At 46.5% G+C, this 16648-nt stretch overlaps 1 protein-coding gene across 1 annotated transcript in view; it reads left to right on the top strand.

Moving 5' to 3' along the window:
• The window catches only part of LOC126248666 (early endosome antigen 1-like), a 216127-nt gene that overhangs the window by 174323 nt on the left and 25156 nt on the right, over nucleotides 1-16648 (top strand). The window contains exons 11-13 of the mRNA XM_049949885.1: nucleotides 5834-6175; nucleotides 6268-6489; nucleotides 10146-10331. Coding sequence (XP_049805842.1) covers nucleotides 5834-6175; nucleotides 6268-6489; nucleotides 10146-10331 — 750 coding nt within the window. The remainder of the gene's footprint in view (nucleotides 1-5833; nucleotides 6176-6267; nucleotides 6490-10145; nucleotides 10332-16648) is intronic.

Here is a 16648-nt window from a genome sequence, read left to right as displayed (position 1 = left end):
TCCTTTCCAGAAATTGACACATGACCAATCTGAAATTCCACTAATAATGAGTTTGGCGATTTCCACATTTTCTCTCTGCATAGAGGTCTTGCAAACTGTGGAGACACAGGACTCCATGCAGATGATGAACAAAAGCTTATTAGACATTCTCCATTTTTATTCATCCATTGATGCACTGGGTGAATTCCTACTATTGACAAGGATTTCTTTTCCATGCCATCTTATGCCTTAAAATCACCTAATAAGCTTCTCTTGCTTGTCATCCTCTAGTGTTTCCTAAAAATCTACTTTCTGAAGATTTTTCTTGCTATCACTATTAATGGGGCATAAGCTTTGTTGCTTGATTTCGCTGTATGGACTGAAAATCTTTCGTGTGGGGATGTAAGGTCATCAACTGAATCTCGAATTGTTTTCCTTACTGCTCTTAAAGTCCAAGTATTGATAAACTGCCTTTGATTTTTACTGCTTGTTGTCCTTTAAATATCCTGCAGTTCTCGAAGTTGAAATGGTTTTCAACTAGGAAATATGTTTCATAAATTAGTAGGATCTCAGTGGCAAATTTTCTAGGATGTCAGTCAATTGTCTAAGTTTTCCAGTTTTTGGCAGGGTCCTGATATTAATAGCTCTTGAAAAGTTCTTTTTCTTGGGATGAAGAGATTTTGAGGAGATCTGATTCTTCTGTGTGTGATGTTCCCGATGCCACAGAATCTGATACTCAGAAACAACTGTACTTCCATCCAGGGCCTGTACAATTGTATTGGTACCATTAGTTCCACCATGACGATTTTACAAGTTGAATGCATAATGGAGAGTGTTCTTTAGAATAAGAACACAGAATTACAGCTTGATTGTTGGGATCAAGAGGGGTGTCTAGATGTTCTCCAGCTAAGTTGTGTTTGGTCTGGTAGAGCTAGTTTAGTTTGCTCAAGTTTTCTGGCATTCCTATCTGCTGCCTTCCACGTGGGAGTACCACATCTCCCCCTGCTATGACAGTGCAACAGGCTCATGGAAAAAAGAAGCAGGTAACTACATACATTTCTTTTTGTTACATGTAAAAAAACCTCTATTTGAAACTGATTCAAGGATTGTTCAGAATGTGTAAACCCATTTATAAACACTTCACATTCAGAATTTATTTTCTGACTTACTACACTCATGCTCATAAATTAAGGATAACTGCAGAATCTGGCACTACACAAAACTGTCACTAATAGCATAGGCACACAGGGAACACACACGACACAGATCTGTAAGTCCACGGTATCAGTGATAAGCTGAAAAAACCATCCCGAAACAAATGTGCTACAAAACGCCACTGTTTCCTGCGTATGTACCCCGACATCAATATGGGATATGATCACCATGCACACGTACACAGGTCACACAATGGGTTCATATACTCTGGACCAGGTGGTCGAGCAGCTGCTGGGGTATAGTCTCCCATTCTTGCACCAGTGCCTTTCGGAGCTCCTGCAGTGTCATAGGGGTTTGAAGATGCGCAGTGATATGTCGACCAAGAGCATCCCAGACGTGCTCAATGGGGGTTTAGGTCTGGAGAACAGGTAGGCCACTCCATTCGCCTGATATCTTTTGTTTCAAGGTACTCCTCCACGATGACAGCTCAGTGGAGCCATGCATTATCATCCCTCAGGGGGAAGGTGGGACCCACTGCACCCCTGAAAAGGCGGACATACTGGTGCAAAATGGTGTCCTGATACACCTGACCTGTTATAGTTCCCCTGTCAAAGTCATGCAGGGATGTACATGCACCAATCATAATCCCACCCCACACCATCAAACCACGACCTGCATACAGGTCCCTTTCAAGGATATTAAGGGGTTGGTACCTGGTTCCTGGTTCACTTCAGATGAAAACCCAGTGACAATCACTCTTCAGACTATACCTGGACTCGTCCGTGAACATAACATGGGACCACTGTTCCAATGACCATGTACTGTGTTCTTGACACCAGGCTTTACAGGCTCTCCTGGAATGCACCTTGCAGGTCTCCGGGCGAATAAACCAGGCCTGTTTGTCGTCTGTAGACTGTGTGTATGGAGACAACTGTTCCAGTGGCTGCGGTAAGCTCCCGAGCAAGGCTAGCTGCAGTACTCCATGGTCGTCTGCGGGCACTGATGGTGAGATATTGATCTTCTTGTGGTGTTATACACTGTGGACATCCCGTACTGTAGTGCCTGGACACGTTTCCTGTCTGCTGGAATTGTCGCCATAATCTTGAGATCACACTTTGTGGCACACGGAGGGCCCATGCTACGACCTGCTGTGTTTGACCAGCCTCCAGTCGGCCTAGTATTCTACCCCCCATAACGTCATCAATATGTGTTCTTTGAGCCATTTGCAACACACAGTCACCATTAGCACATATGAAAATGTCTGCACTCTTACTCACTGCACCGTACTCCGACATGCACCAACACACCTCTGCGTATGTGGACTGCTGCCAGCACCACCGTGCAACGACCACAGGTCAAATGCACTGCATAGTCATACCCCGAGGTGATTTAAACCCGCAAACTGACAACCAGAGCATTGTTTCGCCATGTATCAGCATTATCCTTAATTTATGAGCACGAGTGTGTATGTCGATAACATTATCTTCATCTATAAAGTGTTTCGAGCAGCCATAATATCTGTGATTTACTGTGCTTTGTTGACATATGATTTTTTAGGACTTTAGACTCTTATAGACTTAAAACAGTGGCAGATTGGCAGTGCTGTCTTAGTTGGTTTATTGGTGACAACATTTGCAGTTATACTATGGAGCTATCATATGTAGTTTCATGACATCATGTAGGGTTCATTTAAATATTTCATCTAATAAATGCAGTAGCTCAGAAAATAAAACTTACTGATGGAGGTAGTGAGTCATAGAAGAAGATTATTATATCTGATACAAATTAGGCTGCCATAAGAGTAACTGCTGATTTTGTACATCTGAAAATCATTGTTCACCAAATAACAGTACACTGAAAACTTCAGGTAATGTAATGATTTGGGATGTCACGACTTTTCAGTGAGCCATAAGATCACACTAAATGTGAAGGTTTCAAGTAAGTACTGAAAAACTATTTTAGGTCCTGTGTTCATTTCATGGCACATTGATTGTTCCCAGTAGAGACTTTCATCTTCCCACTCACACAACTGGAGATATCAGAACTACATGAATGAGATTAATGATAAAGTAATATGTTCTCCTTCATTTCCACATTGCTGGTTATTAACAGTCATTTTGTTCTGCTTTGCACCAATTACTGTCTTCTAGCATCTCTCAAGAAACTGTAACAGTTTATTTGTGAAGAATGACAAACTCTCCGTGACCACCAGTAAGCATCTAACATATACTGCTGGGGGGGGGGGGGGGGGGGGGGGGAAGTTCCATTCCATACTGGGCACTAGTACAACAACCAGTTATGAATTTCTTGAAATAAGACAGTGTCGGTTGCAAAATCTCTTTTATTTGCAGGAACTGATGCATTTCACCCTTTTGGGGCATCATCAGATTGGCCTAGGGATGAAAAACGACAACAGTGAGGCATATACAGATTAAAGTGGGTAAATAGAGTTAATATGAATACACAGAAGACGCAAAGTTCCAAGCTGTGCAGCCAACTCTACAATTGACCATAACTGTGAACTTGTTTAAAAATTAATGTGGAAAACCAACATTGTCCATTAATGCCCACATATGGCATTAAGATAAAATTTTATAAGGGACCATTGTCCTGTCATCATGGGATGAGTTAAAGCATTACAGAACCCAGAATGTGGAATACAATGCCGAGTATAACTACAGTGCCCTCTGGAGAGGAAAAACTATCACAAACCAAAAAAAATTTAAGAAATCTTACATGAATGGAGCCAACTGTGTTCCGGCGTACTCAGCATGGAGCATTGCGTACAGCTGACAAATGGATAATGCAGTTGGGAACAAGATACATCAGCCCTCCAAGCTGGCCACGCAAACATAGAGCCATAGAGGCAAGATTATACGACCATAATAGCAGACATTAAAGGTAGATGGCATTGGCTACCCAATGTGCTTACAAAAAGTGATTGCATAACTAAATTACATATGTGGAAGACAAATTCGGTAAAACAGTGTATTATAAAGCAATAAAACTTAAAATGATGCTAAAACATTAGTCAAACCAATTAAAAGAAAAGGAATAAAAAAGGTAGCATCACATTCACAATAAAAACTATTGGTGGGTTGGAATAGTGGGTACCATAATATCATAATAAGACTGGTTTTTGCTAATCAACTGATCATTCAATAAAATACATTTTCCTGTACTGGAATGTTTCAGAATTACAATTTCCTCTAAAAGATTTAGCCTTTCCCCTTTGCTAACGGCATGGAGTACATGTAATTCTGTTTAACTTTTCCATACTGGTTCGAAATTTCCTACCAGTCTGGCCCACATAAGAAACTTCACAGTTGACGCACTCAATTCTGTAAACTCCGGATTCAGCGTATTAGTCTTTACTAGATATTTCATTATGTATGTACCAATGCTGGACTTTGTCAACGAAAATATGACGTTCAAAACATATTTTCTGAATAGATTTGCAAGGCCATATTATAAGGTGACTACAAAAGGGATTTTAACAAATCTAGTGTTCTTTGCTAACAGATCTAATGGAAGTTTAGATTAATCAGGTTTTTTTGACACTGTTACTGATAGCAATATACTTAATGTTAGTTAATTCTTTCTAAATAGAAGACTGACTAAGGGAAGTTATGTGATGCAGTGAATCATTGATTTAAAGCAGCTTTTCTTATGACAATATGAATGACAAGAAGAGGAATGAATATGAAATCACTTGTTGTTGGTTTGTGAAATATGTCAAATTTGACACTACCTCCTAGTTGTAATTCTAGGCCTAAGTAATTGATATTCTTGTTGTCATCCATTATCTAATGAGTGAAGGCCATCTGAGGGTGTAGCGAGTTAAAATCTTCAACCAGACATGGGACCTCATCCACAGTACCATCAAAGATGGTAAAAATGTCATCGACGTAACACCTATAGGAAAGTATCTGTTCGGATATAACTGTATCATTCTTCTTAAGGTAGCCTCCTTCTAAATGATTAACAAAAACAACAGCAATAAATCCTGCCAGACAGCTACCCATGGCTGAGCCCTTGTGTTGCTCATAAAACTGATTATTGAATGAAAAATAGTTAGATGAAGTGATTAATTTAATAAGTGAGATGGTTTCAGTGATCTCATCTACTGTGAGCTGATGCTGTCTAGGAAGACTGTTTTCAGTGAGGCTAATAGTCTCATTGATGGGAATATTCATGTATAGATTTTTAATATCTAAAGACAACAGAACACTGCCGGGAAAAAGGTTTTATCACACAATAGACTAACAAGATCTTTCCTATTACAAATAGCAAAGTTTTCTTCAAAAACAACGTTTTGTTGTAACAACTGCAGTAAATATTTAGAAATCCGTTCTTCTGAGTTCCCTATCGCGTTAGAGATTGGGTGAATGGGATAGCCTGGTTTATGAGTCTTCACTTGCACACTTAGCGTGGGTCTTTAGGGTTCATGACTTTCAACTTTGTGGTGACATTAGGACCTATGATATTAGACCTATGATATGAGACAAGTTATTAATTCTGTAGCATATAATGTGTGGCTGTGTGTTCCCTTGTTAACCGTGTTTGGCCACTGTTGCACTAGAAATTGAACATACCTCTCAGTAATGATTTTGTTACTGAGTGTTGAGAAGAGTATCACTAAACCTCTAGTTAACTTCATATATTATTCTAAATGACATTGCAATTCTAAACCCTGTAGGAGATGCAGATTGAAGAACTGTCGTCATCCATTGAGCGTTGCAGAATGAACTCAGCAAACATGGAAAGTGCTCTCTCAGAACTTAAGGAAACTGTGAACATAAAATTCCATGAAATTAGTGTTTTGAAGGAAAACAATGAAGGTCTCATTAAACAAAAGAAGGACTTGGAGATAAAGTTAAAAAAACAGGAAGATGAATTAACAGCAATCAATTCAAAGGCAGAAGAATTGAATGAGACGCTTTCTCAGAGTCAGAGAGCATTAGAACTTAAGGAAGAGCGAATCCATGGTTTAGAAACTGAACTTAGTGCAAAAGAGGATCAAATCCAAACTCTGACAGCAGTAAGTAAGAGTCTGTAGTAAATATTTCAACTTTTGAATGCATTAAGCGTGAAAGCTAAAAAAAACTATAAACATGTTTTAATCTTTTACAGGAGAATCAAAAATTAACTGAAACAGTTGAGAATCTTCAAAGAACAATACATACTAATGAAGAGTTTATCCAAGCTATTGGGATTCAACGAACTTCTTTAGAGACAGATTTGTTTGAACTCCAGAAAAGTATGGCTGAATTGGAGACAGAGAAGAAAAACAGTGAAGAAAGCTTTAAAACAGAAATTGCAGCTCTGGAGAATTCTCTGCAGGCCACACTTTCGGTAATTATCACATATAATGGACCATTTGATCTGTACTTTCGTGATTCTGTACCGCATCCCATTCAAATCTCTCAGGTACTGATGTTGCATGTTATGTTTTCCGCCTACGCTCCTACTACCCAATCACTGCTCCCAACTATTGTTCCACCTCCGTTCCCCACCCACACCACATTCCCCCTCCCACTGTCATCGTCTCTCCCCTTCCCCAAGCCCCACTCAACCTCCCCAAGCCTCGCCCCCAGCCCACACTTCAAACCTTGCACCCAATGCACCGTGACTCGCCGCGCCCCGCCGTGACTCGCCGCCCCCCCCCCCCCCCAGTGCCTCGCCGGTCCCCCCCCCCCCCCGTGACTCGCCGCACCCACCGTGACTCTACCTCCTCATCCCCCCTACACATGCCCCCTCACAACTCCCCCTCCGTGCTCTTCCTCCAAACTCCCACCACATTCCCAACACACTCCTCACTTCTGCTCTCCACTCCCACAACAGTTTCTCCCTTATCACCCAGTCTACCCCCTCACCACTTGCCACCGGCACACCTCTAACTTGCCCTCACTACCTCTCCCAACTTGCCATCACTATCCTCTCTCCACTCACCTCTACTACCCTTTCCCAATTCACCACCACCACCACCACCACCACCACCGGCACCACTCTATCCCCACTCGCCCCCACCCCCTTCCCCACTCGCCCCCACCCCCTTCCCCACTCGCCCCCACCCCCTTCCCCACTCGCCCCCACCCCCTTCCCCACTCGCCCCCACCCCCTTCCCCACTCGCCCCCACCCCCTTCCCCACTCGCCCCCACCCCCTTCCCCACTCGCCCCCACCCCCTTCCCCACTCGCCCCCACCCACTTCCCCACTCGCCCCCACCCACTTCCCCACTCGCCCCCACCCCCTTCCCCACTCGCCCCCACCCCCTTCCCCACTCGCCCCCACCCCCTTCCCCACTCGCCCCCACCCCCTTCCCCACTCGCCCCCACCCCCTTCCCCACTCGCCCCCACCCCCTTCCCCACTCGCCCCCACCCCCCTCCCCAACTCGCCCCCACCCCCCTCCCCAACTCGCCCCCACCCCCCTCCCCAACTCGCCCCCACCCCCCTCCCCAACTCGCCCCCACCCCCCTCCCCAACTCGCCCCCACCCCCCTCCTCAACTCGCCCCCACCCCCCTCCCCAACTCGCCCCCACCCCCCTCCCCAACTCGCCCCCACCCCCTTCCCCAACTCGCCCCCACCCCCTTCCCCAACTCGCCCCCACCCCCTTCCCCAACTCGCCCCCACCCCCCTACGTCTCCCCACTCGCCCCGTCCCCCTACGTCTCCCCACTCGCCCCGTCCCCCTACGTCTCCCCACTCGCCCCGTCCCCCTACGTCTCCCCACTCGCCGCGGCCCCCTACGTCTCCCCACTCGCCGCGGCCCCCTACGTCTCCCCACTCGCCGCGGCCCCCTACGTCTCCCCACTCGCCGCGGCCCCCTACGTCTCCCCACTCGCCGCGGCCCCCTACGTCTCCCCACTCGCCGCGGCCCCCTACGTCTCCCCACTCGCGCCCCACCCCCCTTACCTCTACCTCTCCCCACTCGCGCCCCACCCCCTTACCTCTACCTCTCCCCACTCGCGCCCACCCCCCTTACCTCTACCTCTCCCCACTCGCGCCCCACCCCCCTTACCTCTACCTCTCCCCACTCGCGCCCCACCCCCCTTACCACTACCTCTCCCCACTCGCGCCCCACCCCCCTTACCACTACCTCTCCCCACTCGCGCCCCACCCCCCTTACCTCTACCTCTCCCCACTCGCCCCCCCTTACCTCTACCTCTCCCCACTCGCCCCCCCCTTACCTCTACCTCTCCCGCCCCCCCCTCTTACCTCCACCTCTCCCGCCCCCCCCCTCTTACCTCCACCTCTCCCGCCCCCCCCTCTTACCTCCACCTCTCCCCACTCGCGCCCCCTACCTCCACCTCGCCCCACTCGTGCCCCCCCACCTCTACCTCGCCCAATCGCAGCCCCCCTACCTCACCTCACCCCATCGCAGCCCCCCTACCTCACCTCACCCCAACTACCTCACCTCACCCCCTCTACCCTCTCCCCACTTACCACCACTACCACTACCACCTTTCCCCACTCCCTCCCCCCTTCCCCACTCCCTCCCCCCTTCCCCACTCCCTCCCCCCTTCCCCACTCCCTCCCCCCTTCCCCACTCCCTCCCCCCTTCCCCCCTTCCTCCCCCCTCCACCCCTTCCCCACTCCCTCCCCTTCCCCACTCCCTCCTCCCTTCCCCACTCCCTCCCCCATGCCCCACTACCTCCCCCCTTCCCCACTCCCTCCTCCCTTCCCCACTCCCTCCCCCATGCCCCACTACCTCCTCCATGCCTCACTCCCTCCCCCCTTCACCATTCCCTCCCACATGCCCCACTACCTCCTCCATTCCCCACTCCCTGACACCTCTCCCCACTCCCTCACACCTGACCCCACTCACTCACTCCCCATAACCCCCCCCAGGCCCACTTACCCTGCACCCACTCACCCCCTCCCCATAACCCCCCAGGCCCACTTACCCTGCACCCACTCACCCCCGCCCCCACCCCCCTGTCCCTGTCCCCACCTACCTCCACCACCCAACCCCACTCACCCCCACCACCCAACCCCACTCACCCCCACCACCCAACCCCACTCACCCCTACCACCCAACCCCACTCACCCCCACCCCTCATCCCCACTCACCCCCACCCCTCATCCCCACTCACCCCCACCCCTCATCCCCACTCACCCCCACCCCTCATCCCCACTCACCTACTCGCTCGCCCCCTTCCCCACTCGCTCGCCCCTTTTCCTCTTTCATCTCCAGCCCCTCTGCACCTTTGCCACCCACCTTTCACCACACACAACCGTGCCACTACCCACCTTCACCACTCCCCTGCCAACATCCCCCATTGCCGTTCCCACTCTGGCTGCCACCACTGTCTTGTCCACCATCACTGCGCGTTTCACCTGGCTCTGCCCCGTCCCTCACTGCTCCTTCCCCCCTTTTGCAGATAATGTTACTTTGTTCATTGACATTTGTTCGTACTGTGTTCTAATTTTTCTTTATGCATGTATTCCAAATACGTCTTTTTCTTATGAGAATTATTATTTGTTTTTATTTAAGTTTGGTCTTAATGGTAAAATTTCTATCAGACTCCTGCTTGTACTGTATGTGGTTGTCTTTCTGTCATCTACACCTGGTGCTCTCAAGTACATTGCCTTATGCACTTCGCATTACTAAACTGTTAGTATAAGTACCAATTTTATTAAGCTTCACAATATAAAATGGTTTGTTCAGTGCTTTTTAGTCCTCCCCCTCTCCACCACACTCACTCCTGAGTATTAGTTCTTGTTTCCTGTATTCCTTGAGTTGAGTTATTGCTCCTGGGTTGTCATTTAATATTCTCTTGCCTGCCGATTTATTTGCAAGATTCTCTCTACCTGCCCCTCCCCCTCCCCTTTTTTTGTACCAAGACTTACATGGCTTTCTGAGAATATGTATTTCTCATGTCTAAATTAGTAACAGCCTAATGTAATTCATATAAAATAAACTATGTTCAATTGTACACATTTTTCATACAAATTTTCTTTTTGCAACTTATACCAATATTAAACTATGACATGTTTGTAATTCCAGGAAACTCAGTCTCTAAAACAGGAGCTTGAACATGTATCTCAACTTAAGAATAAGCTCTCAGAAGAGTACAATGACCTGGAGAAAGCTAGGGACAGTGAGGTACAAGCAATGAAGAGTGAGTGTCAGAAGCTTCAGTCTGAAATCGAAAACAAAGAATCAGAAAAAAGTGAACTACAGGACGGTCTGGTAAGCATTGTTGGGATTGTTTTTAATTAATTATTGATGTGCAGTTTTTTTGACCTCCTGTTACTCGAAGGCGCAGAACTAACAGTGAGATTAGCAGCATTCTTTATAAAGATGGAAGGGAAATGTTAAAATTCCTAATTTTAAAAGTAATTCAAAAGAATTTTCCATTTTTTTGGGTTTGATTTCTTCATGTACACATCAGTTTCTAACAATTAAACACCTGTTTATGTTAGATGTCAGCAAGTGGTTCAGTCACACACTACCCGTCTGTACATCAATGTTGTGGGTAGCAGAACAGTTTATCACTGACAATAGTTAAACATTGATTGGTAATTTTGTTTAATGTTGTACCCTACACACTATCGATTTGACAACACATTTTAATGTGTCTGAATAAACCAGTGGCCACATTGATTCTGTAGTTTCATTTTTTTGGAAGGTTAATGCAGAGTGCCTTTTTTTGTTTCATATGCCACTGGATGCAACACAAATTATTCTTTACTTGCTCAATTGTCTAGTCAAGTTTAAACTATTTTAGAACTTATTCACAATTGCTACAAGCCAGGAGACAGTGATGTGCAACTTCACCCAGTAAGTTGCAAGCCGATAAATTCCAGAGCATGGAAAGTCTGTTGTGCACAAGAAACACACAGTCTCAGTTGCATCCAAAACTGGATTCTAAGTCTGAAGCTAATCAGTTAACACAATAAAATAATGCTCCATAAAGGAGTGCTTTGTGTAAGCATACGAACTACTTTCTAGCTGGAGAGCAAGTTTATTTAAAGCAGCCAAGAACAAAAGGATTTGCCCATCTGAGTTGCGACTTTGTGGCCTCTGCTGCCACAAAGTGCAGTGACTATGCTCCACTCCTTATCAAGAAAACTTACCAATTCCACCTCCGTATTGTTGGCTGCTTGTGGAATATCCTTCTCACACTTGGCAGGAATATAATATTCCTCCCCTCTTTAACTGTCCTAAATGGTAATGGGACCAACAACAAAAGGGAGTTGCAGATGCAGATATCCCCTACAAGAGCTTGAGCAGCATAGGAGGCGACACTGTTTTGTGTCATTCACTTTGTTCAATGGTGGTAACAGAAACTGGTGGGGGGATTAAGTAGAGTGTCATGGCAAAAAGTGAACCATGCTGGTGCTGGCCACCACCATCACTATAGGAGCCAAAAACTGTATGGGATGAGAGACTGTCTCATTTTCCATGGGCTGCCCCTGTTTCTGCCAGGACTTTGTTGTTTCGCCACTGAAATATGTGGCAGGAGCTGGGCTCATGACAGGGTAGAGCTGCCTGTGACAATTGCAGTCACAAGGTAGGACTATTCTGTTGATGCCACAGTATGCTGCTGGGTGTTGACATAAAACCAGAATACTTGTTCCCAAAGTTGGCTTAGCCGGGGCATTACATTCTGCTGATGTTGGAGCCAAAGCTGATTTGGTCCTGCCACGATATCACATTTGACACCCTCTATGTTCAACATCAACGCCCAGCGTTGACACCAGAACTTTTGCTGAATATGCAAGCCAAGGCAGGGGTGCCTGACCAGTAATTCAGATGCATTTGGTGGACCAGGTATGCAACGTCGGGCGTAACAGCTTGAGTAACTTTCACGCTCATCACATAGGTAACAGTTCAGCTGGGCAGTGACCATCAATAAGGAGGACATACTTGTTCAATGCTAGGAAGTGAGTAAGAGCTTCCTCAGAGAATGTCAGTCCTGCAACACATGCATGCGAAATTGTCTGCTTCTGGACAGAGTTTTTCACCATGGCCCAAGCCAAATATGAAAACAGGTGCATGTGGATTTTTTTGTACCATTCAAAGGACCATGTGACTTCTGCATCTGAGTTCGGGTCAGCTTCCATATTTGCCACCAGCAAAGAGGAGGGGTGGCCAGTGAATAATGCCTTTGCACTGTCAAAACTGGCAGTATTCAGATGCAACAAATTGGGGACTACTATCAGAGACTGTCGTATGAGGTGCAGCTTCTATTGCAAAGAAATTAGACAGGACCTGAATTATTGTAACAGTGGTTGTGGAAAATATTCAGGCCACATAGGGAAAATTGGAAAGGGTGGTTACTACCAGAAGCCACATTGTGGCTTTGAACAGTCCAGCAATATCCACTTGCACCATGGCAAAAAATGCTGTACTGCTCAGACCAATTTTGCACACTTGCATTGCAGGACTGGACGGTTCATTCTATCTGCACAGCTTTTCTCAGCTGGCAAATATGACATCTTGGCATGGTCTTCGTGTGCCTCATTGTCCACGCTAACACAGCAGGTGGTGGAGGACTTGGGGCCAATGTGCTGGTGGTATAACAACTCCACACACTGTATCCAACAGCAGGATGTTGTCAACAGCATTAAAGTGGTTTCACAATACATTCTGAAAACAGAGTAAGAGCCACTGACAGTATGTTCTGGCAACCCTGCCGAATTGAAAACAACACCCTGCATCATGAACCATGACTAAGATGTCAGCAGTCATATCCTTTATGTTTTCACCAATGGGGAAGTTAACAGCCTCCTGCTTATAGAAGTCCACCTCTATATGTCACAAGACCCTATAGCTTATTCTGTGTTGAACTTCAAAGTTTAGTCACGGTAGTGCAGTAAGTGGCTCCATTTATTGCTGTCCCTTGCTGCGTAAACTTGACTAACAAGACTCCATGTCCATAACAAAACACAGTTGCCTCAATCTTGTGTGTTGAGATTGTCTGCTTGGTGATAATGTTATCTAAAAATTGATCATCTTCCTTGTGATATCAGCCCTAAAAGTCAAAAGCACAAACTATTCTTTCCATTTTCTGTTCCTCAGTGTGCTCCCTGCCGCCGTTGGATAAGCACCTGCAGCAGCAAGTCGTATACTCCTAGCTCACTCATTTCTTACATAGTTTAATTCTTAATTTCTTTGTGTGTTTTTGGTACTTGCATTGTTTGATACATAAATTTTGGGCGTATTATAGTATTTGAGAGTTGTAGCATCGCGTTTTAGTACCTGAATAGTGTAAATTCGCGTAGTCGTTTGTCTTTTGTTTTTGTTTTGAACGGCCAGTGTCGGTTGGTCACAGTCAGTGTGCTCCCTGCCGCCGTTGGATAAGCACCTGCAGCAGCAAGTCGTATACTCCTAGCTCACTCATTTCTTACATAGTTTAATTCTTAATTTCTTTGTGTGTTTTTGGTACTTGCATTGTTTGATACATAAATTTTGGGCGTATTATAGTATTTGAGAGTTGTAGCATCGCGTTTTAGTACCTGAATAGTGTAAATTCGCGTAGTCGTTTGTCTTTTGTTTTTGTTTTGAACGGCCAGTGTCGGTTGGTCACAGTCAGTGTGCTCCCTGCCGCCGTTGGATAAGCAGCTGCAGCAGCAAGTCGTATACTCCTAGCTCACTCATTTCTTACATAGTTTAATTCTTAATTTCTTTGCGTGTTTTTGGTACTTGCATTGTTTGATACATAAATTTCGGGCGTATTATAGTATTTGCGAGTTGTAGCATCGCGTTTTAGTACCTGAATAGTGTAAAATCGCGTAGTCTCCTTCCGCTGCCGAGCAGTGTGTCAGCAGTGCGTTAGTAGCAGCATTACTGCGTTTACTAGGCAATCTTGTATTTTAATAACCGTTTAAATTTTGTCGATTTGTTTGCGCTCTCTGTAGATTAGCTCAGACGTTCTTTGCAAAACAGTTTTTAGCATGGATAGGGACTGCAACTGCTGTGTTCGGATGCAGGCTGAGTTGGCATCCCTTCGCTCCCAGCTTCAGGCAGTGTTGGCTTCGGTCACACAGCTTGAGGCTGTTGCCAATGGGCATCACTGTGGGGGTCCGGATGGGGGTTTGTCGGGGACGGCCAGCTCGTCCCACGCATCCCCTGATCGGACTAAGACTGTGGTTGCCCGGGATACTGCCCGCATTGAGGCTGATCCCTCACCTGTGGTAGAGTGGGAGGTAGTCTCAAGGTGTGGCAGGGGGCGAAAGACATTCCGGAGGGCTGAACGGAAGGCCTCTCCAGTTTGTCTGACGAACCGGTTTCAGGTTCCGTCTCAGGCTGATACTGATCTTCGGCCTGACATGGCTGCTTGTCCTGTTCCAGAGGTTGCCCCTCAGTCTGCAAGATCCGGGCGGTCGCAGAGGGTGGGCTTACTGGTAGTTGGGAGCTCCAACGTCAGGCGCGTAATGGGGCCCCTTAGAGAAATGGCAGCAAGAGAGGGGAAGAAAACCAATGTGCACTCCGTGTGCATACCGGGGGGAGTCATTCCAGATGTGGAAAGGGTCCTTCCGGATGCCATGAAGGGTACAGGGTGCACCCATCTGCAGGTGGTCGCTCATGTCGGCACCAATGATGTGTGTCGCTATGGATCGGAGGAAATCCTCTCTGGCTTCCGACGGCTATCTGATTTGGTGAAGACTGCCAGTCTCGCTATCGGGATGAAAGCAGAGCTCACCATCTGCAGCATCGTCGACAGGACTGACTGCGGACCTTTGGTACAGAGCCGAGTGGAGGGTCTGAATCAGAGGCTGAGACGGTTCTGCGACCATGTGGGCTGCAGATTCCTCGACTTGCGCCATAGGGTGGTGGGGTTTCGGGTTCCGCTGGATAGGTCAGGAGTCCACTACATGCAGCAAGCGGCTACACGGGTAGCAGGGGTTGTGTGGCGTGGACTGGGCGGTTTTTTAGGTTAGATGGCCTCGGGCAAGTACAGAAAGGGCAACAGCCTCAAAGGGTGCGGAGCAAAGTCAGGACATGCGGGGACCAAGCAGCAATCGGTATTGTAATTGTAAACTGTCGAAGCTGCGTTGGTAAAGTACCGGAACTTCAAGCGCTGATAGAAAGCACCGAAGCTGAAATCGTTATAGGTACAGAGAGCTGGCTTAAGCCAGAGATAAATTCTGCCGAAATTTTTACAGAGGTACAGACGGTGTTTAGGAAGGATAGATTGCATGCAACCGGTGGTGGAGTGTTTGTCGCTGTTAGTAGTACTTTATCCTGTAGTGAAGTAGAAGTGGATAGTTCCTGTGAATTATTATGGGTGGAGGTTACACTCAACAACCGAGCTGGGTTAATAATTGGCTCCTTTTACCGACCTCCCGACTCAGCAGCGTTAGTGGCAGAACAACTGAGAGAAAATTTGGAATACATTTCGCATAAATTTCCTCAGCATGTTATAGTCTTAGGTGGAGATTTCAATTTACCAGATATAGACTGGGACACTCAGATGTTTAGGACGGGTGGTAGCGACAGAGCATTGAGTGACATTATACTGAGTGCACTATCCGAAAATTACCTCGAGCAATTAAACAGAGAACCGACTCGTGGAGATAACATCTTGGACCTACTGATAACAAACAGACCCAAACTTTTCGACTCTGTAAGTGCAGAACAGGGAATCAGTGATCATAAGGCCGTTGTAGCATCCCTGAATATGGAAGTTAATAGGAATATAAAAAAAGGGAGGAAGGTTTATCTGTTTAGCAAGAGTAATAGAAGGCAGATTTTAGACCACCTAACAGATCAAAACGAAAATTTCTGTTCCGACACTGACAATGTTGAGTGTTTATGGAAAAAGTTCAAGGCAATCGTAAAATGCGTTTCAGACAGGTACGTGCCGAGTAAAACTGTGAGGGACGGGAAAAACCCACCGTGGTACAACAACAAAGTTAGGAAACTACTGCGAAAGCAAAGAGAGCTTCACTCCAAGTTTAAATGCAGCCAAAACCTCTCAGACAAACAGAAGCTAAGCGATGTCATAGTTAGCGTAAGGAGGGCTATGCGAGAAGCGTTCAGTGAATTCGAAAGTAAAATTCTATGTACAGACTTGACAGAAAATCCTAGGAAGTTCTGGTCTTACGTTAAATCAGTAAGTGGCTCGAAACAGTATATCCAGACACTCCGGGATGATGATGGCATTGAAACAGAGGATGACACGCGTAAAGCTGAAATACTAAACACCTTTTTCCAAAGCTGTTTCACAGAGGAAGACCGCACTGCAGTTCCTTCTCTAAATCCTCGCACAAACGAAAAAATGGCTGACATCGAAATAAGTGTCCAAGGAATAGAAAAGCAACTGGAATCACTCAACAGAGGAAAGTCCACTGGACCTGACGGGATACCAATTCGATTCTCCACAGAGTACGCGAAAGAACTTGCCCCCCCCCCCCCCCCCCCTTCTAACAGCTGTGTACCGCAAGTCTCTAGAGGAACGGAGGGTTCCAAATGATTGGAAAAGAGCACAGGTAGTCCCAGTCTTCAAGAAGGGTCGTCGAGCAGATGCGCAAAACTATAGACCTATATCTCTGACGTCG

This window comes from Schistocerca nitens, chromosome 3 (genome assembly GCF_023898315.1).
Source record: "Schistocerca nitens isolate TAMUIC-IGC-003100 chromosome 3, iqSchNite1.1, whole genome shotgun sequence".
Classification (NCBI taxonomy): Eukaryota; Metazoa; Arthropoda; class Insecta; order Orthoptera; family Acrididae; genus Schistocerca; species Schistocerca nitens.
Note: the sequence above shows the minus strand (reverse complement) of the source record. Positions and strands in the feature narration are given on the sequence as shown.